At 41.5% G+C, this 23,899-nt stretch overlaps 1 protein-coding gene across 2 annotated transcripts in view; it reads right to left on the bottom strand.

The window, feature by feature from the left end:
- Window positions 1-11,296: 11,296 nt before the first annotated feature.
- Window positions 11,297-23,899, bottom strand: part of PDK3 (pyruvate dehydrogenase kinase 3) — an 86,227-nt gene continuing 73,624 nt past the window's right edge. The window contains exons 12-14 of one of the 2 annotated variants that reach the window (XR_008497176.2): window positions 21,383-22,569; window positions 15,528-15,746; window positions 11,297-15,420 (exon numbers count right to left, since the gene is read on the bottom strand). Coding sequence is in view for 1 of the 2 variants with exons in the window: in XM_054472668.1 (XP_054328643.1) it covers window positions 22,539-22,569 (31 nt within the window). In the remaining variant the exon portion in view is untranslated. Of the gene's footprint in view, window positions 22,570-23,899 lie in introns of both variants that reach the window. The other variant, XM_054472668.1, reaches the window with a different exon arrangement.

Genomic DNA, 23,899 nt, shown 5'->3' with positions numbered 1-23,899 from the left:
TAGAGGTGGCAGAGTGCTTCTGAAATAGTCGAGATAAAGACAGATTCCAACCTCCTCAGTCCAGCTACTGAGACCTGATGTTGGAATGCATCAGCTCCTTCCAGTTCCGTGAATGTGGCTCATAGACAAAGCCTTGCTTTAGGCTGGTTATAAAAGGTCATCTAGTGTGAACCTTAACTTTTTATTCAAAGGACAGTTTTGTCAAGAACTCCACGTAAGGCCTGGTGTGCTCCTGGTTGTACTTTCTCATCACTGGTTTGACTTCATTGTTTTGCAGAAATTACCTTAATCCGTGGGAACAAAGAAAAACTTCCTAATATATAAAAAAGAGGAGCTGCTTTGCTTTGGCTCCAGGTTTAGCAGACAAGAAATGTCTCCTGAAGCTTCTCCTTAAAGGATGCTATTATGGAATGGCTTTTCCCATTTCTGACCAGTTAACAGTTTCATAGACCTCAAGTAACAGTTTGAGGTATCAAACATAGTATACCAATAGGGGGTGCTACCTGCACGTATCTGTTCTATATATGCTCCAATATGCCATCCCTGGGTGTATCCCATGTGCAATATGAGTATATAGTGGTGGCATTTTATAATAGACCCCACTCCTGCACTCCACCATAATACTCCTCTGAAATCCTTGGTCTCAAGAACCATCTGTTCTCTTGTGACTTGGGCACTTTGTCAAGCTTATTCCAGATTCCTGTGGAAACGTTTTATCCCAACCAGGAAATTAGTATGTTGTTCTCGTGGTCTCCTATAACATTTTTGGGTGAAAGAGAACTCTGAAGACTTTTTACAGAGAACTGTGAGCTCAGTTATGATCTCAGCATCTGAATGGTCTAGGTAGTATCACCATTATCTCTGGCCCTAGGTTTGCCAAGTAGGATGAAGACTCTAAGTGTTCCTGCTGAGTTGTCCAAAGTTCCTGCTCCTTAGTCACCTGTGTGAAATGAGCAGGGAGAGTTAAGGCATAGAACCAAACTCTTTGGGTTATTGTATGGGTATGCCAGTAAAGTCAGACACAGAGCTGGGGTCTGACAGAATAGAGGCCCAAACCAGCAAGTTGTAGGCAGAGCCCAGAATCTCTTGTGATAGAAATACCCCTTTTCAGAGGCCTTGGGAACCAGCCTTCTAGGTGACAAGGGGACAACCAATGAAGGAAGGCGGCATGTCTTTCCCCTTCGTGTTGGGGTTGAACTACCTCCCTATCCACCTGGAGATGAGTGCTGTCTGCTGGGAAGCAAAACTATGAGGCTGAGCTGGCTTGGAACCTCTTTGTTCTTGGCACTTTCCTTCTCCAGGACTCTAGGAAGCACTCATATGGGACAGAGGGCTGGCAGGAACATGGCATGTGAAGAAGAAAACTTCTTTTTGCAGTCAAGGGCCACCCAGAATATTGCTCTTCAGAGAGGGACAAGGGCCTCATTCTTCCATTTGGTCTCTGTCTTCCATCACACACTCAGGTCAAACCATGCAAGTCTGCCTACCATTTGAGTTAGTTGGCACTTGTAGCAGTGAAGGATGAGGCCAGCCAGGCAAGGGAAGGTGGTGGGAACAAGGGAAGAGAAAAGGAGGATAAAGAAAATCTGCTCTCATAAAACCATTTCAGGACCTCACTTTATAGGTGAGACTCTCTTGGGAAGGCTTTTGTGCCCCTACTCCACGGCCCAGGGCAGATAGATTCACTTTTACCTGAATCCTACACTCTGGAGCAAATAGTGTATCAGGCTGACTATACATTTGCAGGCCTTACACGCCATACTAACAGGTGCCACTTACGTGACTCATCTGATAATGTCACCATTGCTGCCAATTATGGGAAATAACCAATGCCTATTCCAGGGATGAGCCCAAACCACACATAAATGGGTTCTAAATCTCACCCTCCTAACCTGCAGTGAGCCCCTCCATTCCACCCTCTCGAGGCTGCAAATCTACTGAGAAGGAATGGGAAGGATTCTGCAACCCAACTTTTGATACTTTTTGGCTATCTCTCAGTCTCTCCTAGCCCCTACCCCCACACCACCTCCCTGCTCCCAGGCGGAGACCAGGTTGCACTTTGTTAGGGCCAGCTGGTCAACTGTAATGACCAAGAGTGAGTTAAGGCTGGAATGAGAAATATGCCCCAAGCTTGGAGGGGTAAGCAGGAATGACACAAAGCAAGGAAAGAGATTCTTTTTTCCCTAGTGAGGAAAGGAAGCTTCAGACTGAGGGCTAGAGGATAGCAACTTAGGACTGCAGAAGGGGGCAGCTTATGAAGATGGGAGAAAGTGGGACTGAAGTTGTAGGGGAGGGGGAGGGTAATGATTTTCCGCTTTTCTTTCTTTCTTTTCTTTCTTTCTTTTTCTTTCTTTCTTCTTTCTTTCTCTTTTTCTTTCTTTCCTCTTTCTTTCTTTTTCTTTCTTTCTACTTTCTTTCTCTTTTCTTTCTTTTCTTTTTCTTTCTTTCTCTTTCCTCTTTCTTTCGTCTTTCTTTTTTTTTTTTTTGAGACGGAGTTTTGCTCTTGTTGCTCAGGCTGGAGTGCAATGGTGCAATCTCGACTCACTGCAGCCTCCACCTCCCAGGTTCAACGGGTTCTTCTGCCTCAGCCTCCCAAGTAGCTGGGATTACAGGCGCCTGCCACGACGCCCAGCTAATTTTTGTATGTTTAGTAGAGACGGGGTTTCACCATGTTGGCCAGGCTGGTCTCAAATTCCTGACCTCAGGTGATTCACCCGCTTCGGCCTCCCAAAGTGCTGGGATTATGGGCATGAGCCACTGCGTCCAGCCGATTTTCCACTCCCTTTCAAGTGTTGACTCACCCCCTGACAGGTGAAGAGGGAAGGGTTCCTTTTACGCACAACCAAGGTTAGCAAATGCCCATGCAGGATGTGGGGTCCCTGCCTCTCTGGTTGCTTCGTTTCAGCACTTCTACATCAGCTGCTTATGGGGACGCTAAAATGAACTGGTCACCCCTCCACCAGCTAAGAAACAAGGGTGAGATTGCTGTGCCATAGGTCACACTGAATGACTTGCTTCTGGCAAGCATGCTCCTGTGTGTCAGGACCTTACCAAGGCAAAGAAACGCCAGGCTCAAGAGGGGCAGGACACGAGACATTGGCCTGGCTTCTAACCTGGTCTGAGTGGAAGACACACAGCTTAGGGATTTCAGTTTTGCTCTTAGGCTACTAGATACTGTTATTTCACCCCCTGAGGGAAGGACAGGAAGAGCACGGATTTATTTTCTCTCCGTCTTCAGTACTTATTTTAGCATCTAGTCATACCCCAGGGAGAGATGTGAGACGGTGTCATTGGCTCAGCTGAAGCAGATGAGCCCATCTCTAGCAGAGATGTGCCTGTTTCTTAGGCATCCGTTCAGCACTAGTCTTGGCCATCAGATTTTTAAAAAAGAAATAGCTCATGAGGCATTAGCAACTTCTCCTCTCTAGACTTCTTTCTAGTTTTCTTCTGTTGTGTCACTGCGATGTATCCAGGGACAAAGCCATAAGTAGAGCATACATACTTAAGACTATGCTGTACATATAAGACAAGACCTGTCTGGGTTAAAGCACGACCTTATGCCCAAGCATTTGCTCTGGTGCTGAATAACGCGAACTACTGGAATCAGCCTCCCCCAACTCCGCGCACCCCCTGCCCCCCTGCTCCTATCCCATTCTTGCTCTCAAATGGACCACACCATTCTCAACTCGTTTATAAATAAAGGGATGCAGAATTGCACTTTTGTGTGTCATTGTCATGTTTCTTAAAAGTGTGCTGCTGTGTGTTCCTATTTATGAACTCTAGCTCAATGGGGAAAAATACAGGCATTGTAGCAGCTGTCCTGGCCCACTGGCTGGCTCTGCCCAGCTGTGGCCCCAGCACTTCAGAAGGATGTGACTCTGCACCGTGCAGAGCAGGGCAAAGCCTTGGAGTTGCCAAAGGCCCCACATTTGTCTTGAAAGCTAGTTAGGAACAGCACCACGTGGAGGGAAGCTCACATGGTGAACCCAGTCAGGACCCTGCATTGTAGGCTCCACTACTAACTGACTTTGTGACCTTGGCCTAACCTTTTCACTTCTTTGGCCTCAAGGAAATTATTTCTAAGGTCTCCTTTGCCTGTAAAGGTCTCTGAATGTATGAGGCAGCCTGCATTGCCCCAAGCTTCTACCAGCTGTGATGCTGTCCCTGAACGACCATGAGAAAGTACTGAACTCTCACCGGAGAGGTGGTCTTCCAGTCCCCTGGGGCCTCCACAGCTGCATTGGTGACTGGTTTCATGCCTTCACCCTCCACACTTCTAGCATCAAGATAAAAGGCTCTAGAGTTCCATCCACTTTTCTTATCTTGTCACTTGACGGAATGCTTCCCAAGTGTACCTAAACTTTGGGAAGTGGCCATTTCAACCACTTTTCCATCTTTGGGGAAAAAAAGCTCCTTTGATCAGCTAGACACAGATAGATGGGGGTGGAAGCACTAAATCTGGATCCCAAATGTCAACAGCTAAGGCAGATGTCAATATTCTGAGAACTGTGCTGGTGCCCTCCACTCGCCAAATTAAGGAGATTCCATTAACTCCATCGGGAGAGGTTGAGCTTTTTGAAATGACCACAGTTCTGATATTAGCCTCGGGTCCAGAATAAATAAAGCCAGGCTGGTAGTCAGCAAGCGAATGAATTTAAAAATGGAATACCTATTATTCATACACCATACTATTTGGTTTCGCCACATAGATCAAACTGCATTCTTGACAGGTTGTATTTCAAGCAACAGTTACAAGTTTCTTCTTGACTTCCATGACGCCTCAGACATATTCTCAAAGGGAAAACAATCAGTTACAAGATGTAATAAAACCCATATTTAAGAACCTTGATATTTGCCCCCAAGAGAATTAGCCTTTGTCAATGAACATAATTCCTGGGGGAAAAGTTACACTATCAAAAATGTTCCCACACATATCACACACACAGTCCTCTTGTCTTGGAGTCTTCATTGGTAACTGGAGTTGAATGTTTAGGCGACTTCTCCAGGTATTCAGCAGAAACTATTAGATTAAAAGGACTCCCATAGAGATGCTTTTGAGACAGAGTGTGACAGTTCATAAGCATCAAAGTATACTTGGTGATCAACTTCTTTAAGAAACCATCAAGTAAAAACCAATCAACAGTAAAATCTGAAGATCTCATTAAGATCCCAAATATCTGTAGTTGATAGAAGCCTTATGTTAGTCTTCGACACTACTATAATTGTATTCTAGAAAAGGCACCATATTGACTAAATTTCAGCTGCAGTTGACCAAAATGTGAGAAACTTGGAGAAATGTTCAGAGCAGGGTTGACTTGTACTGTTCCTAGAAACAATTTTTTTTATTTTTTGACACAGTCTCGCTCTGTCACCCAGGCTGGAGTGCAGTGGTGGGATCTTGACTCACTGCAACCTCCGCCTCCCGGGTTCAAGTGATTCTCCTGCCTCAGCCTCCCGAGTAGCTAGGATTACAGGCACATGCCACCATGCCTGGCTAATTTTTTTTTTTTTTTTTTTTGTATCTTTAGTAGAGACGGGGTTTTATCATGTTGGCCAGGTCAGTCTCGAACTTTTGACCTCAAGTGATCTGCCTGTCTCGGCCTCCCAAAGTGCTGGGATTTACAGGTGTGAACCACCGCACCCGGCTTCACCTATAAACAATTTCTATTCTCCTTAACTTTATAATCTTTCTTGAGTGGAGGTGAAATAATTAAGCTACAAGCTTCCTGTACTCTATTCATAAAGAGTTCTGATGGAGGGATTAGCTACAAGTAAAATATTTGATCTGTAACCTTCGATTTAAAAAGAATTGATGATTCTCTACTTGAAAGAGTTGGAGTACTTTACCCTTTCCACAGGGACCTTTTCAATGGACTATACTTGCAAATATCCCTGTCACTCTAAATGTCCAAGTCCAAAGAAAACTTGTCATCATCTGCCATGTGCGTAGCAGGACATGACCCATTACATAGCTTGAGAAGATAACCAGTCTTTTTAATCTGTTTGGTAGTCATGTTCCACTGGGAATATGTTGACAAAATGCCATTTACCAGCCTGATCACAGATCCACCTTAACACCACTGAGTCACTGATTCTTTTTCTATTTGTTTCTATATCTGGTACCCAGGGATTAATGATAGATGAAAGAAGTGGAAGAGGTGTGTATTCGTTTCCTACTGCTGTAACAAATTACAACAAACACAGAGGCTTAAGACAACACAAATTTATTAAATTACAGTCCTGAAGGTCAGAAGTCCAAAATGAGTCTTACTGGGCTAAAATTAAGGTGTTGGCAGGTGGCAGCTGTTCCTGTCTGGAGGCTCTAGGGGAGAATCTATTTTCTTGCCCTTTCCAGCTTCTAGAGGTTACCTGCATTTCTTGGCTCATGGCCCCCTAACATCTTCAAAGCCAGCAGTAGCCAGTCCAGTCTTCCTCATGTCACATCACTCTGACACTGACTCTTCTTCTGCCTCCTCCTTAGAGCCCTTGTAATCACATTGGGCCTATCCAGATAACCCCAGGAGCATTTCCCTATTTTCAGGTCATCAGCAACTTTAATTCCTTCTTCGTATGTAATACAACGTATTCCTAGGTTCTGAGGATTAGGATATAGACGATTAGGATATAGACATTTTTGGGGAACCATTATTTTCTCTAACCCAAGGTGACTGAGGACAGTGGTCACAGATCCTTGAATCTTTTCCCAAGTCCTGACAGAGTTGAGGAGCAGTAACTCTCATACAGATAGAGATCATTTCTTCTTTTTACCATTCCTATTTAACAGCTACCAGTGATGACCTTGCTAAAATGTTTGAGTTTTGATGTCCACAAGAGAAGCATGGGCCGGGCATGGTGGCTTACGGCTGTAATCCCAGCACTTTGAGAGGCTGAGGTGGGCGGATCAGGTTAGGAGTTCGAGACCAGCCTGGCCAACATGGGGAAACCCCATCTCTACTAAAAATACAAAAATTAGTCAGGTGTGGTGGCACGCACCTGTAGTCCCAGCTACTCGGGAGGCTGAGGCAGGAGAATCGCTTGAACCTGGGAGGTGGAGGTTGCAGTGAGCCGAGATCGTGCCACTGTACTGCAGTCTGAGAGACAGAATGAGATTCTGTCTAAAACATATGCACACACACACACACACGAGAAGCATGGAATAGATATAATGGGTATATCTGACCCAAAGGAACATGCTCCCTGGTCCATGAGGAGAAGAAGTGTTGAAACCTCAACTCATAAACATGGAGCCATGGCCAATAGGGAAGGAAGTTAAAGGACCCCACCCCCCATTTCCTTGTACATATCCTCCGATCCATACTTGGCTATAACAAGAAGTGAAAATGGTAACTAACCAAAGTCTTTGACCATTGGACATGTTCCCACTGAAACAAACCCAGGGGTACAGATTCTGGCTATCAGGCACAATCTGTTTCCTGCCTATTCGCCCTCTGTTCTTTTGTTTTTGTTTTTGTTTTTGTTTTCTGGTTCTTTGTATGCTGATCACAGCCAGTTTAAGCTAGGAATCACTTTCAGCCACAACACACTTTCAAGCTACTCCATGCTCCTTTCTAGAGTAACTTATTTTCCTTTGAAAGTCATGGCCTTTGATCCACATTTTAACTTAAGGTCTGGCATACATTTCCATCCGAAGTACTCAACAAACATTTGAGTGGGCCACTAGGTGCTGCGGACACAAAGACTAGAGGGGACACAACCCCTGCCCCTTTGCCCCCAATTTCAGTTTACTAGTCTGCCTCTCAGTCTCCTGACTGGCCCTATCTTTGACTTTACTGAGCTCTTAAGGAAAACTCCATGTTTCTGGCCACTGAAACTTCTGATTCTACCAATAGAATCTTACAATTATTTTACTTACTAATTTTACTCATCTCTTTGGGGGTGATGTGCTCTAACTGTCCCTGAGTACAAAGATTACCAACTCTGAGAGTGAGGGAAAATAGGAAAACCAGATTTTTAAAAGATTTTCTATTCATTTGAAACTATTCTCTGAGTATGCTGAAAAGAGGAGACTGACAATGATATCCCTTAGCTAGGCCCATGAAATGGCAGTAAGGTTCTGTTTTGTGAGGGCCTTGCATGAAATAGTTTAAATGATCCTAATTGGACAGGGCTGCTTGATGGATAAGATGGTAATTCTCAGTCTCCCCTACATTCTTTGATTGCAGAGTGCCTGACGGGCCGCCCTCACCTGAATAATGGGGCATTTATTTGCCCTTATAAACTGTTACTTCATGACCAGTTGAAGCCCTAGGAGAAGAGCAGTTTTCATATAGGAAGCTTCATTCCAATTATTGTGCTAAGGTGACAATAATTATCTCTAACTTTAGAAATAATTACACTATTATATTAAGCTGTCACTAAGGAACTGTTGAAAGCTTCTGCATCCATCACTGTTGTTGAAATCATTAACATGTTTATTTTGTTTGAGAACTTGCAAATACTGTTTGGACAAGAATGCCAGAGAATGTAAGAGTAGCATTAGCCTAACTTAGAGTTTCTTGCAGAGAAGGAAACGGCAAGACTGCTTAGTTGGCCCAAATCCAAACTGACAAGCCTTTTCTCCTTTTTAAGTATTTCCCAATTGCCATTAGACAGATTATCAAGAAAGTCGCAAAGCTCGTAGGCCTGCTCTGTGCCAGGCAGACATGATTTGGTGCAGCCAGCATTCTAGCTTTTCCCAGTGACTCGTCTATAGTTCGAACTTTATCAGTGGTTTTCAACCCCGTTGCATGTTAGAATCTCCCAGGGAACTCATAAAAAAGACTCCCCAGCACCCCTCTAATGGATCTGAAGTGGAGCCAGATTGAGACCCTCTGGGCTATGGTAATACATCAGTTCAGAGAACAAAATAAGCCCGAAAGTAAATGGATTCAAAGAGGTAGATGGTCAATGGCTTGTGTAGCAAAGACGAGAACTGGTCTGCCATGTGGCCACACTGGGAAATGGTCTAAATATCATTTTATCTTTTTCAACCAAGGAGAGAGAGAGATGATTAGGTTGATGAAAGTGTCATCAGTGGGCAGAGGACAAAGGATTCATTGACAAAGGATTCATTTTAACACCAACGTTTAAAAATGACACAATTGCTGTAAAGCACTCAGCCTCGTGACTGGTGAAAACGGGTGCTCAATGCTAATTTTAAATAATTCAACAGATGAAATGGCCGTCCAATATGGTTGCCACTAGCCACATGTGGCTATTTAAATTCAGAAAATTAAATAAAATGTAAAATTCAGTTCCTCAGCTGCACTAGCCACATTTTAACTGTTGAGTTGGCTAGTGGTGGCCATATTGGACAGCACAAGATGTAGCACATTTCCAGCACTGCAGAGTCCTAGTGGTGGATGGTGGTGTACAGAAACCCTTCCCAGAGACAACCCCTTCTACACGATGCCTTATGATTTATTCATGTGATCAAAGTGTAAGTATGTTATTATGAAGCAAATATCTGAAAATATCAGCAGATAATCACTTGTAAGCAAGCATTATTAAGTCATTTGGAAAGGATTTTGAAATGAAGGACAAAGAAGTAAAAATGTACACTAAAGTGTGATGCTCTGTGGCAGCTACATGGAATTGTGCAATCTTGAGTTAAAAAGTCTCTTTGTGAGCCTAAACTGCACATACTTTATGGGTTTCAAACCAGGGCAGGAGTGGCTGCTACGAAAATACGATTCCCAAGTCATCAATGATGTCTTAACACAGCAGCTGACCTTTGGTAAAATACAGATGGATAATACTAAAATTCTGAGTAAAACCACTGTCAATTTCAAGAGTCACTGCTTTTGTATTCAATATACATAGATATATAAAAACAACATGAAAGTAGATTAGTAATTGCTTCCCATTTTAGGTTTTTAAAGAGTGCCACAAAACATCAAACCTGGAGTCTGGAATCCACGTAGTCCAATTCCCTAATTTTATTCATTCATTCATTCATTTTTGAGACAGGGTCTCACTCTGTCACCCAGGCTGGAGTGCAGTGATGTGATCATGGCTCACTGTAGCCTTGACCTCCCAGGCTCAAGCAATCCTCCCGCATCAGCTTCCTCAGTAGCTGGGCCTACAGGTGTGCATCACCACACCTGGCTAATTTTCGTATTTTTTTCTAGAAATGGGGGTTTCACTATGTTGCCCAGGCTGTTCTCAAACTCCTGGGCTCAAGTGATCTTCTCGCCTTGACCTCCCAAAATGTTGGGATTACAGGCATGAGCCACTCTGCCCAGAAACTCCCTAATTTTATAGATGAGGAAACTAAGGTACAGTTAACAGAGATAATTGGTAGCTGAACAAAGCCAAATGTGATTTCCTGATATGAACACTCCCCAAGGACCATTCAAACCCAAGGCATTTGCCTCAAATTTTTGAGAACTTTTGTTTTTTAGCGTTAAACATGAAAGATAGCAGTTATGTGGCTCTCCAATTAAAAAATGAAAAGGCACCTCTTCACCATGAAATGTTTAGTAAAAGAATTACACACTGCTAAAGAGCATGAGGACTACATCTGTTAATTATTCATGAAGCACTTAACTGTAGCCAAATATCTTTGGAGGCACTGGGTTCTGGTGTCGGTGCTGCCCAGCTCATTATAAAAGACCATGGAACCAATAGCGCTTTCATTAAAAAACTCAAGTTGTTTGTCTTCTGAAGATGCCATGTGGCAGCAGTTTGCAAAGTTAGTTTTTAAAACAATTCCTCTGGAGCATTTGTCAATATAGATTCCTGGGCCTCCCACTACCCCCTAGAGAATCAATCAGTAGAAGAGCTGAGGTAGGGCCCAGGAATCTGCATAAGCCAGCATTTCAGGTCGTTCTGGTGTGGGTGGGCCATGGCCAGGCCATCTCAGTTTGCCCAGGACAGTGCCAGTGTACACCTGCTTACACGGTTTACAGAAACAATTGTTAATAGTGCTCTTTTTCATTCTCAAAAGTGTCCTGACTTAGACAGTACAGTGTATGGCCCTCTTTCTTCTATCCATGGACCATATTTTGAAAAATACCAACTCTAACAGTTTACTATTATACAGCTACTATATTTCACCCATAGGATGCTCCCCAAAAAAGGTGAGCTCCATGCTCCCTGCTAGGGACTCCAAATAACCTATTTTCCTTCGCTCAATCATAAGACTTTAAGCAAGCATCCTTGTCTATTCCCAGCAATTTGCAAAGGTGCTTGGTGCCGTTAATGTACTGAATTTCAGAAACCAAGAGAGAGAAGTTTATAGGTGGGAGTGATGAGAAATAGACCAGGGCTCACAAAACACCACAGTGACGCACAGTGAATCACAACTACCATTTTATTGTTCTGATTATTGGGGTACAGAATTGTCCATGTGCTCCAGGACTAGTTGGGCTATGACAGACACCACAGATTGCTCTGCAACTTTTGGGGAACGTTATCTGAGTCACACACTTCTCTGGTCATGTTTTTCCATCCATCAAAATGAAACACTTTTCTCCATGGAATGTGGAGTGACAAATTATCTCAAACCAAAGTCATCCTTCATCACGACGGCGTGTACCAACCAGGCCACAGAACAGCACAGAACTGAGGGGACCAAGCTTCTTTCTATAAACAAAACTCCTTGGGAACACTGGACTTGTGTGTACATTTATCACTGTAAGTAGGCTGACAGAGGCACAAAGCGAACCAGGTCAGATTTTGACTTATGAGTACAAATATTGTAATGAATTTTTATTTCATGTATAATACTTTTACCCTATTAGCAGCTGTTCCCAGTTTAGACACCATTTTTATGAGTCAAGCAGTTATGATGAAAAATCAGCAAAGTAAGGAACTTTACATTTCATTGCAGCATCAGATATGTTCACAATGGTATATTTTATTCCACAGTGCTGTTTCTTATTTGGTTCAAGCATTTCTTAGGTAGTCACAAGTTGTTCTGGATCTGGGAAATATTTAAATTTCAAGCACTTGCATACTTTTGAGAGGATGTGAACTTAGAGCAGCAGATGGTGTGTATATAAACCATAAGCAGCAATTATGACCTCAAATGATTTTAACACCAAGGAACTCTGCAGAAATTAGGGTCAGCCAGAATGCCAAAGTGGTATGTTCCGTTCTTCTTAAAAATGGGTCCTGTTTTCCAGGACTGTCTCAAGCACAACTCCAGTTTCTAATCAGAGTGTAGCACTCAGTTCTACACGAGAACTGAGCATCACAATGAGAACAGAGCATCACAATAGTAACAATGAACATAATGGAAATGAGGGAGGCAATAGAATTCAATTCCTCCAACAGTGAATAAAGTCAATTTGAATTTTTTAAAACACTCCATACTTTGTATTTCCTAAGTAAACTTTGCCTTGACTGTCCACTCAAGAGTCAAGATACACTTGGTAATTTTTAAATAGATGCACAATTCATTGGTCAAAATCACACACCTTGCTTGAAAAGCATGATACCAAAGGACTTAATATGATGCTTTCCCCAGGAGTTACCCAGGCACCTAGGAGAAAAGGAGCAGATCTAGGATCTCATCAAGCCCCTTATATTTTTTTAACGCTGGTTACAAGGCTGAGAAGATTCTGCCTGGTCCCTCTTCAGTGGCAGGCAGTCTCAAGTTTTGTCAAATCCCTAAAGTGACAGACTTTAGCTGTAAATATTCTAAAACATGCTCATTAAACATTTGGGATATTAACCTCAACTTTTTTTCAATGAAGGCATAAGTCGGTTTTTCCTGTAAGTACATAGTGCTTTTAAAAATATGGACTGAGGTTTCCCATGGTTGTAACAGTTCAGATGACAAAAAGCAAATGGAATTTATAAGAAAGCGGTGCCACGATAGAAACAACAGTATAACATTTTCTACTCATCCTGTTTTCACAAACTCCTTTTGTGACACGACATTTAGCACGGCTCAATGGCGGACACCAATGACTTCCAATCGGATTTCACTTTTGTAACTGCCTTTTTCATGTCTAGCATATGTGAAAATCCAAAACAACCAGAATTGGATGTTAAGATTCTTTTTTTTTTTCTCTAAAAAAGAATCTCAAGGTATGAATATTTTAAAACATTAAGTGGTTCTGTTATTAATATGCATTCCATTCTAAGCTTGCCATTTTCAACCAATTTGGAAGGCAAAGATGAACTAAAGAGTAGTTAAAACCAGTGCTATGTGCCAGAGTTAGACGTTTCTTGACTTTGCTAACTGGAGGGCAAATATTACTCAGTACATACGTGATTGTTGACACTTGTGCTGTTTTGACCCATTTGCAAAAGTTATCCAGATTATTCAAATTAAGAAGCCACTTTTAGGTTCATTCAAGTTAGAACTATCTAATAGAATGTTCTTTTAAGTGAAAGCTTATTATCCCCAAAGGAGTCAGTTCCAATGGAAAATAGAGTCCTCACTGAAAAGCCAAAAAGCAAAATTATCAAACAAAATCAAATTGCAGGGTTTTTCTGTGAAAATCTCAGAGAAGCGTGATAAAAGGGATCTATGCTTATCTCCTAGACAAAGGAAATTTGGATGTCATTTACCATGAAAAGAGCAAGGTTCAGGCTTCTTGGATAATCTTATGTTCCTGAGATTACAATACTCTAGTTTTGAAGCTCTAGCTCTGAAATTTACATATGAACTAACAAATCTGAACACACTGTAATAGAGTTCCAGAGATTTCCATGGGATTCTTATCAAAGGCTATTCCCTGAGACAGGCGGGGGTAGTGAAAATGTAATTCTCTGAGTACAAAAAAAAAAATACATATAAAATCATTTTGATCTCTTTACTTTTCCCTTTAAAGAAATTACTAAAATAAAAAGATTTATCACTATAGTCTAAACTCTTATGTTTTACCTTTGTAAATGTCTTTCTTTTAAATGAACACTTATTGCAAGGCCAGGCGTGGGCACGATGCTTTCATATACATTCTCTCTCCTGATACTTCTCTTAAAATCATCATTTGTAAAGAAATAAAAATATGGTCTTACAATATACACAAAGTTAGTGAAACATTAAAATAATTAGCTAGAATACAATTGTAATTCTTTGCTTTTGGAAATTATAACATGAAAAAAGTTAAGCAAACTTAATGGAATCCTAAAATGAGTAGAACTTTTCAAGAATGCAATTGCAATCCTGTACTAGAAAATATAATGTGAAAAACAAATCCAAAATACCTCTCTATGTAAATTAAAGCTCAAGCCATGGTATTCAAAATTAAAATGATTTACATAATCTACTATACTTTGTGATGTTTTTTAGTAATTAACCTTCCTGAGGTTGATTTTGTTCTCCTTAGTGTTTGCTTAACTAAAGTGCTTAATAAAATTTCTACATAATATATTACCCTCTCCATAGATGAATATTATTTTGAACTACAATCTGACAAAAATCTAACTACATTTAATTATGCTTGATTAATCCAAATGTCACTGAGAGATTTATAGAACAGAGAAATACTTTTCAGGTTAAGTTCATACTCTTCACTGTAAGCTTCCTGGATCCGGTATTACCACAAATTTACTATCTCACGTCTCTAATATTGTTTTTAACATCCCATAAAAAATATTCCCAATAGTCCAAACTGGACCATGGGACTCCAGAGATCAACCTCTGCTTCTTTTCATTTTCAAGAGACAGGCAAACCTCTATCAAAGAGGAAGCCAACACTTCCAATGGGAGGCACCAACACTTAAGGGGAAAGGATGGAGAGAACTGAAGTCAATTCTCCACCTTTCGGTGTTTTATGCCAAAAAATGCACATACAGGATGCATTATGAACTTATTAAAACACTGTAAGGATATTAAGGCAAGATAACGGGGCTGCTTTCTTTTAATACAGGCACATAACTGTATCAGACATTTGCTTAGACACTTTCGGTAATGATGCCCTAAGGTGCTTTAGTTTATATGCAAATAAGTTTATTTAAAGGGTGACAAATTGGCCCTACCTCTGGGGATAATTAAACACATCCCATCTTCTTCTCTAGTCGTTAAATCTCCCACTGCTGGGTCACTCAGCTCTACCCCCAGGGATGACCAGACAGACAACATGTTCTAAGGCATGGAGGAACTGTCATGAGGAGCCACCTGTGTCACACACAAAGTAACAGTGTCCTGGCCGCCCTAACCCTATCACCCAGATCATGGGGAACTGATGTCCCTATCTTAGAGACAGAAAGGTAGAAACAGAGGTTTCTCAGGAATTCTGTGACCAAAATATTGTTGTCATTTTATTTTCCTTTTGGGGGATGAACACAGCTGATACCAACCTGTGGACTTGAGAGGGAGGCCTTCCCAGATTATCCTTTCCTCCACCTCTGAAACAAGTTTAGAAGTATTAAATAGGGTCTCTTCTGACAAGCAGCTGTTTTAGCTACAGCATCATCATCCAGATGCTTTAAACTTCTATTCAAATAATGAGTTCTGAAGTCCTAAAAAGACACATCCGGAAACTGCCATCATTATGGGGTTTTGTTACAAGGAAACAGCAGCCCACACTATTCAATGAAGTCTGATTGTAAAAGCTGCCTCCTCTCACCTGACCACAGTTCCCCGTTGGTCAGCAAGACAATGAACTGAAATGGGCTCCCGTCTGCTCTGTCTACCTGAAGCCACAGTGTGGGGACCTCGACAGGGTCCCCTGCAGAGTTGAGTGCAGAGCCAGGCACAGAAAACAAACTCTCCAAATTCAGATCAATCGACGTGAAGGTGAGAAAAACTCAGGAATCACTAACACTTCGTCTTCTAAGGAACGCACCTGTCCATGATGAAAACAACATTGAGAAGATCTGGTGCTATCTCCTGCATCTCCCTTTCTGGCTGGATTTTTCTCCATAGCACTCATCTCTCAATCGTACTATTCCATGTCCTTTTTGTGTTTCTAGTCTGTCTCCCCTAATAGAAAGTGGGTTCATGAGGCAGGGATTTCTGTCTGCTTTGACACCTGCCATGTGCCCAGCATTCAGCACAGTTTCTAGCACACTGAAGACACTGGACAGTATTGCAATGGAGGACTAAAGGTAGCTTTCCTTCACATGACTCCTCTCTCTGCCACCCTCCCTTCGTTAACCTCTCTTACATGTGGGTACCGGTCTTCAAGTCTCCATTTCACACCAGGACAGACATTAGGGAAAGGCACTGCCCAGGGTGGAGCTTGCTGCATACAGCAAGGCTGTCACTAGTGCTCCTTGATCGTTATGCCAGAGCTCTGAAGGTGACAAAAGCTTGCTGCTGGATGCCTGGTGGGATGTGCTGACCACTGAGGCAAGGAGGCTTCAATTCTACAAACAAGCCAAGTAAAACCCCACCCCCAGGATCTATCTACAAATGCACTTTCAAAACATTAACTCAGTGTGCTTTGGTGGTGGGCTCCAGGTCTCCAAACCATGTGAATATGTATGCATGAGAAACCAAAAGGAATCCTGATGAAGACTTAACACCTTTCTCTTTCTTGATGAACCAAATTTTAAAATGGGTTGATTGAAAAGACAGGTAAGAAAACCTGTGGCACAGTTAAGGTGTCAGAGATGTTAACCCCCCTCAGTGGCACAGCTCCACCAACAACCTGTTCATAAAGAAGAGCTTAGGCGTCTCTTGGTAACTCTGGTGATGTGCTAATTTGGAGTATTCTATCATATTTAATCAGCTAACTAATAATTGTCAATGGCTGATAACTTAAGTTCATTAAAATGTCATATGTCCTCTATTTTCAAACCAGAAGGTACTGATATCTCTAATCAATGAGACAGGAACTTGACTTAAAAGTTATCTTTCCACACAGAACAGTAAACAAAAATCCTGTATTGATTAAGTTGTTAATCGTCCTTTCTTGCTGGCAATATTGCTTCCTTCTGTTTGCTCAAATGTAGATTATGAAGGACATTAGCTTCAAAGTCAATGTTTAAGCATCTGGACTGCTGAAAAGATGGCAGAATAAATGCATGTTTATATAAGTGCTCCTGCCCTCTGACCCACACATCCAAAAGTTGAACAACAAGCTGTCTATAATGAAACTAGTAAAAGCCACAACTCCATACCACGGACTCCAGGGCAATGTCTGACAGATACAACCAAGTTGGGGATGAATCAAAGAAGAGTTCTTGCATTTGCCAGGCATTTCTCCCAGTCTCCAGCAGCCACAATTGCTGGGCAGTTAATGAGAAGATTCCCAAGACTCTACTGATCATTTGTTAACCTGGCAAAACAGGACTGGCAACAGTCGGGAGAAGCTGGGCACACTCTGCGCGTGCATGTTTCCAGAAAAACGAGGAGGGGAGGTTCAGATCTCAGATGAACCATGTGTGTTCATCCCCTCCGGTATCCAAAAGAGGAAGAGCAGCGAGAAGCAGGACCAGAGGAGAGAAACCAACTCTGGAGCTGATCTCACAAATGTGTGCTACATGGAATCCAGGAGGGCAGAAGTACAAACCCACCATGTTCCTGCTAGGATGACAAGTAGTGGGAATGGAGAAATGCAAAGAGGATCTGTCTCCCAGTGGGACCCGGCCACCCCCAGGGCAGAGGATTCAACAGTGTCTATGGAAGGCACTCACAGACAACATGTTCCAAAGAGGCTTCGTGTCACTCCTTATTCCCCCAAATCCAAACAGAATGAAAACCAAAAACACCCTCCACCACTACAACCCATTAAGAGCTAGCCTTAGGGTTCAAGTGCTAAGGTTATCCTTCAAACATGTCTCGCTCAAAAGAGGAGGAGTCAAGGAGGATTTACCCACACTCTTCTTGGACAGGTAAAACTGGTACCATGCAAAGATAAATAATAAGCAGAAGGGGTCATCATGATACTTGTGCATCAAGATAAAAGCAAAACAATACAAGAAAAGGAATGAAAGATGCAAAGGATAGATAAATACACTCTAGAAAAAGAATGAGCTCATAAACCACTAAAACTGTAGACAAAATTGTTCAGCCCTGGAAGAAATAAGAAATCAAAGAGGACAACACAATGAGCTAAGGAAAGAAAGAGATAAAAAATGAAACCAGGCTGGGCACGGTGGCTCACACCTATAATCCAAGAACTTTGGGAGGCCAAGACCGGCGGATCACTTGATGTCGGGAGTTTGAGACCAGCCCGGGCAACATGGTGAAACCCTGTCTCTACTAAAATACAAAAATTAGCCAGGCATGGTAGCATAAGCCTGTAGTCCCAGCTACCTAGGAGGCTAAGGCAGAAGAATTGCTTGAACCCGGGAGGCCGAGGTTGCAGTGAGCAGAGATCACACTACACACTCCAGCCTGGGTGACAGAGTGAGACACTGTCTCGAAAAAAATAAAATAAAATAAAATAAATAAAATAAAACTGTAACAGAAGTGGAAGCCACATTACAAGGAACAAGCCCTAGAATCAACAGTACAGAAAACTGAGTCAGTCAGTGAAATGGAGGATAAGACTTGAGAAAAAAATCATACAGCGTGAATGAAGAAAGATGAGATGAGTGCCATCTAAGGAAAGATAACTGTGAAGGACAGATGACAGAGAGCCAATATAAAAATGAAGTTTTCAAGAAGAGAACAAACTAAACTGATACAAAACGCAGTGAGGCTTGAAATGACCATATCTAATGCTCACTGCATTCCAGAAAAAGGCAACAGACAACAGTCAATCCTGAGATACACTCCAACAAAGTTACTAAATTTCAAGGATAAACAAAGAATTCAAGTATCCAGGGTAAACAATCAGGTCATCTACAAAAGGGGAAGAAAAATCCATCAGGACTCAGACCTGTCAGCACCACCAGATATGGACAACCATAAAGTAGCAATAACATCATGTCTCCAGAGAATTCAAGGAAAAAGGCTGTGATCCAAGAATCTGATAGCCAGCCAAGTTATTGTTCGTAAGTAACAGCAACAGGAATACATTTGTAAATATGCAAGAAAACCCAACCGAAGCTGTAATCCAGTCTGCAAAAAAGACAAAAACATCAACTCTCAAATGTGGAGTCTTTGTATGAAAGGGCTGGCAGTAAGCACTGAATTCATTCAGACACAGAATTAAGTCTAAATAACTCTAGTAATTACCTACAGCTATCCACTTTAAGTTGCCTGTCATTTTTGGTAAAAGCTGCCAAATCCATCTGATTATCTCCTCTAACTATGCCAAAATGGAAACACACAAAAGAAACCTCCTGAACGGAATTAACTTGCTCTACAGATAATTTGGGGTTTAGAGCTTACCCTTTGAGGAATAGTATACTGAAGAAATTCCTCAAAAGAGATAATACAAATCACCTGGTGTACTGTTCAGAGCACCCAATTGCTCGCTTTGGCCCTTCCATTGACTTACCATGCCACTTTGGCAAACTTCTTAACTGCTTTGGGATTCATACGAAAAACCGAGATATACCTGCATAGACCACCTCATGACATTGTAAGGATCAAATGGCATGCTGTATGCAAAAGGTCTTTGGAATCTATACACAAGGCTGTAAAACTATGTCACACTGTTTGGATGGAAAGAATTCTGTATTCAGGAGCCAAAATCAGATATTCAGAGACAAAAAAAGGACGAGATGGCTCCTGTGGATCTATCCCTCCACTTCCTATCATTTCTCTACATTTTAAAGTCATCTCTTAGCACTATAAAAAGGAAATTCAGCACTTTCACAGCTCCTGACTTGAACTTCCATATTTTTAATTTAGAGACAAGTATGGTTTACGAACTTAGAAAGATGTTGCCCCAAGGAAAATGTCTGACAGTTTTCTATCTTTGATTCACCTATTTATGAATATTATTCATTATTTTAATATTATTTATTAACATTGTTTATTAAGCACCTACTATGTGTCAGGCACTATTTTAAAAAGACACAGTCCCCACTTAAAATAAAATAGAGTAAATGAAAGAGCAATACAGAGGAATGGGAAAGAATTTAGCTGAAAAAGGGTCCATGTCTACTTGTGTTACAACCTATATGGGGAAATCTGACCATTTGCTTATAGGCAAACCCAGTAAACAGCCAGATTCTCTGCCTAAATTAAAAGAATCATGTACAGTTGACAAAAAGGATAAATGAATACTTGGGTAAAGAGGCTAGTAAGCCAGGAGAACACAGATGTTCCTGAAACTCTTCTTGCAGTTGCTTTAGGATTAAAGATAAATTCTTAATGAAGAAAACAAAGACAGGAGAAGCAAGGTTGTACTGGGGTCAGATGGATGTGAGTAAGCCAAAAAGCATGCTAGTAAAGAACTACCGATTAAGTCATGAAGGCACTGAAATCAATCTTTACTTTTGAAAAATACTTGTAAAGGGAAGAACGTGATTTTTCTACACCATATTTTCCATATTTGGCCCCTTACATGGTACTGCTTGTGAGGATGTGGTGATCAATGGGCCTTCCTCAAACAAGAGAAACGCTGTCAGAGCCAGGCAGTAGGCAGCACCCCCTAAACTGCTGCCTCCTCTCTCCTACACTGTATCACACTTGAAAGCATAAAGGAGTATCGTTGGAAATTGAGGCCTAGGAAGATATTATCTCACGTTTATAAGGAAGCTAGGGTCGGCTGGGCGCAGTGGTTCGCACCTGTAATCCCAGCACTATGGGAGGCTGAGGTGGGCAGGTCACTTGAGGTCAGGAGTTCGAGACCAGCCTGGCCAACATGGTGAAACCCTGTCTCTACAAAAAAATACAAAAACTAGCTGGGCGTGGTGGTGCATGCCTGTAATCCCAGCTATTTGGGAGGCTGAGGCACAAGAATTGCTTGAACTTGGGAGGCGGAGGTTGCAGTGAGCCGAGATGGTGCCACTGCACTCCAGCCTAGGGGACAGAGTGAAACTGTGTCTCAAAAAAAAAGGAAGCTAGGGTCTTTGCATGTAAAGGACCATTTTTTGTTTTTGTTTTTGTTTTTTTACATCTTTTACGCCACACAAAAATAATCATATGGAACAGCCCCATCCCCAAGACACTTACTTGGTCCTCAGACCTACGGGCTTCCTATGACCCACCTCTCACCAGTCTCTCGGAAGTACATCAGTATTTCTTTTACCTGATTGATTACATATGAGTTCTCTGATGAGATCTTTCTAAGGATGGAAGAGATGAGCTCTTTCTAAAGATGAATGGAACTACCCTGAGCTCAGGTAATATAACGAAATAAAAGAAAACAAGATCCAGTGGAACTAAGAGAAACAGGAATGCAATCAAGCCACATGCAGCTAGTCAAAGCACACCTCATCTCAGGGAGAAATCCCCCACGGTGGTGGGAGAGGGGCTAATTGCATTGGTACTATCATATGACTAAAGCAGGATGAATGGTTTACAAGTCAGAACTTCTACATCAGTGGACTCAACACTTACAAATTGGACTGAAACATTTATATGGACATTAAAACAGGGCAGAAGTCAAAGTAGATGATATATATGGAAAATTACCATGAAGAGAAGCACATCCTGTGGAGCTGTATATAGAATGCTGGTTTCAATCCGGATTCTTCAGTCACTTCTATTCCTAAGGGTAAATATAACATCATTCCTCTTTCCTTATCCCAAATCGTCTGCTAATTCCCACTTCCAACTTTTAGCAGAAAGGATTGTGAAAATCAGATTGAGCTGACAATTCTAAAACTAAGATGAATGAAAATGAAAATTATTAAGACCTGGAGCATTTTTCAAAAATAAACTAGAGAGGCCTTTTCCCTCCGATAGTCTATTTTACAACTAGTAAAGTGCATCATACAGAAACTTCCAATTCCTTAGAAGACTACAAAGGAATAAAATATGACACAGGTACAGTATTAGATGGATGAAGTTTGACAGAAGCATAAAAACTCCACTTCACACTCTGTACAAATTTGGTATTGACCAGGAGGCAGTTTTTCACTTAAGATCTTTGAAACCAAGCAGTTGGGTGAAAAATTCTAAGATAACATTTCGAATGCTTTAATCAACAGAAGTATACAAATGAATTTTAAAATAAAACCAAGGCATCAGTGAAGAAGATCTAACATGAAAGTCACCACATCTCACAATGAGAATCTGATCAGATGGAAGAAAGCAAAAGTCTAAATCATAGAGTGGCGGAGGGAGGCACGGGAGAGACGGAGGGCTCTGGGACTAAATCATCAGGGCATGGCCAGCTGATGTCTTCCACTTCCAGGGTCCCAGGGCCCTAGGTGGAGGTTTGGGACAAATATGGTATTTGGTCACAAGGAGCAACAGTACGATCTGCTGTATCTGGAATGGCAAAGGCGCACAGAATCCTGGAAGGACTGAAGACATCAGACGCTATGATAACAAGATGGAGAGTACAAGGGCACAAGAGCTGTAAGGAGGCTCCGTGCTCTTCGGTGACAGGCATCAATCACACCACAGCAAGATGTCATTAAAAAGTTACTACTTTAGTGGAAGATCTGGAGTAGCTACAGGAAAAACTCCTTGGGAAAGTCCAGGTGGTACAGAGAAAATACACATTCAAGCACTAGGAATAACTGTGATGCCACGCTCAGAGCAGGTGGGAGAAAGCAGTTCTCTCTGGTTGACTTGCAGAAGGCAATCTTTCTTCACAGAGAGGACCACAGCATTCAGTCCTCTAGAAAGTTCTATTAGTCTTGATCTTGTCTCTACAAAGAAAATAATGAGAATATCCATAGTGAGTTTGTGAGTACAATCTCCTCTGTTTTGACCAGGACTTAGAGTATTTCATTATAGTGATAATTCAAAAACCCTTGCCGTATCTCAGAATTATTTTCTACAACTACTACAGAAATAGAATGACCATTTAATTACTTATATATACTTTAAAACGGTTCTTTACTGTCAGTGAAAACTCTGGTTAGAAATATAGAGTGACTGCTAAAAAGTATGAGGTTTCTTTTTGGGGTGATGAAAATATGCTAAAGTTAGATAGTGGGAAGGGCTGCACAACTCTGTGAATATACTAAAAAACATGGAATTGTGTACTTTTATTTATCTATTTATTTATTTATTTATTATTGAGATGGAGTCTCGGTCTGTCGCCCAGGCTGGAGTGCAGTGGCGTGATCTTGGCTCACTGTTGCCTGTGCCTCCTGGGTTTGTCTCGTGCCTCAGCCTCCCAAGTAGCTGGGATTACAGGCACCCGCCACCAGCCCGGCTAATTTTTGTATTTTTAATAGAGACGGGGTTTTGCCATGTTGTCCAGGCTGGTCTTGAACTTCTGACCTCAAGTGATCCACCCGCCATGGCCTCCCAAAGTGCTGGGATGACAAGCATGAGCTACTGTGCCCGGTCGGAATTATATATTTGTAAAGGGTGAATTTTATGTTGTGTGAATTAATCTCAATAAAACTCTTACTTAGAAACTGTTTTGAAAATAAATTTTCTTAGAACCTCTCATGTATAAATACCTAGTGAATTTACCATACCTACTAAAGTCTTTCCCCAAATCTCTACCGATTATTTGTATAGTTTAACAATTTTAATTGTCAGGCTAAGCATTTTAAAATTTTAAGAACTGCTTTCTGCTTAAATTTGTTCACCTAATAATATATTAGAAGTTAAGACTAATACTTAATTAGCATACAACCTTCAGTTTAAAATTTAAACCTTAGTTTAAACCTTAGTTTAAAAATTGCCTTTAAAATAATATTCAATTAAAGCCACCTTTTTACAACCAAACCTTTTTCTAAAGATGGCTTCTGCACTACTCAAATTACTCCACATATCAGAGCAATAGTTTGAGCAGTTTGAATCAACTGGTCACAATGATGCTCAACATTCTATTTGACTTACATACAGACTGAAAATGGAATAAACAGAAATTGATATGATCCAGGTATTTCAAGCTGATTTAGCTTAAACTTGGCCAGGAATGGTGAGAGTAAGTATGTTTGTTTCCACAAACCAAACTTCTCTAAACTTCATCATTTGAGATGAGTGGCCAGTCCAGCAATATTGCGTAGCAGTCCACCA

Source organism: Pongo pygmaeus, chromosome X (assembly GCF_028885625.2).
Source record: "Pongo pygmaeus isolate AG05252 chromosome X, NHGRI_mPonPyg2-v2.0_pri, whole genome shotgun sequence".
NCBI lineage: Eukaryota > Metazoa > Chordata > Mammalia > Primates > Hominidae > Pongo > Pongo pygmaeus.
Note: the sequence above shows the minus strand (reverse complement) of the source record. Positions and strands in the feature narration are given on the sequence as shown.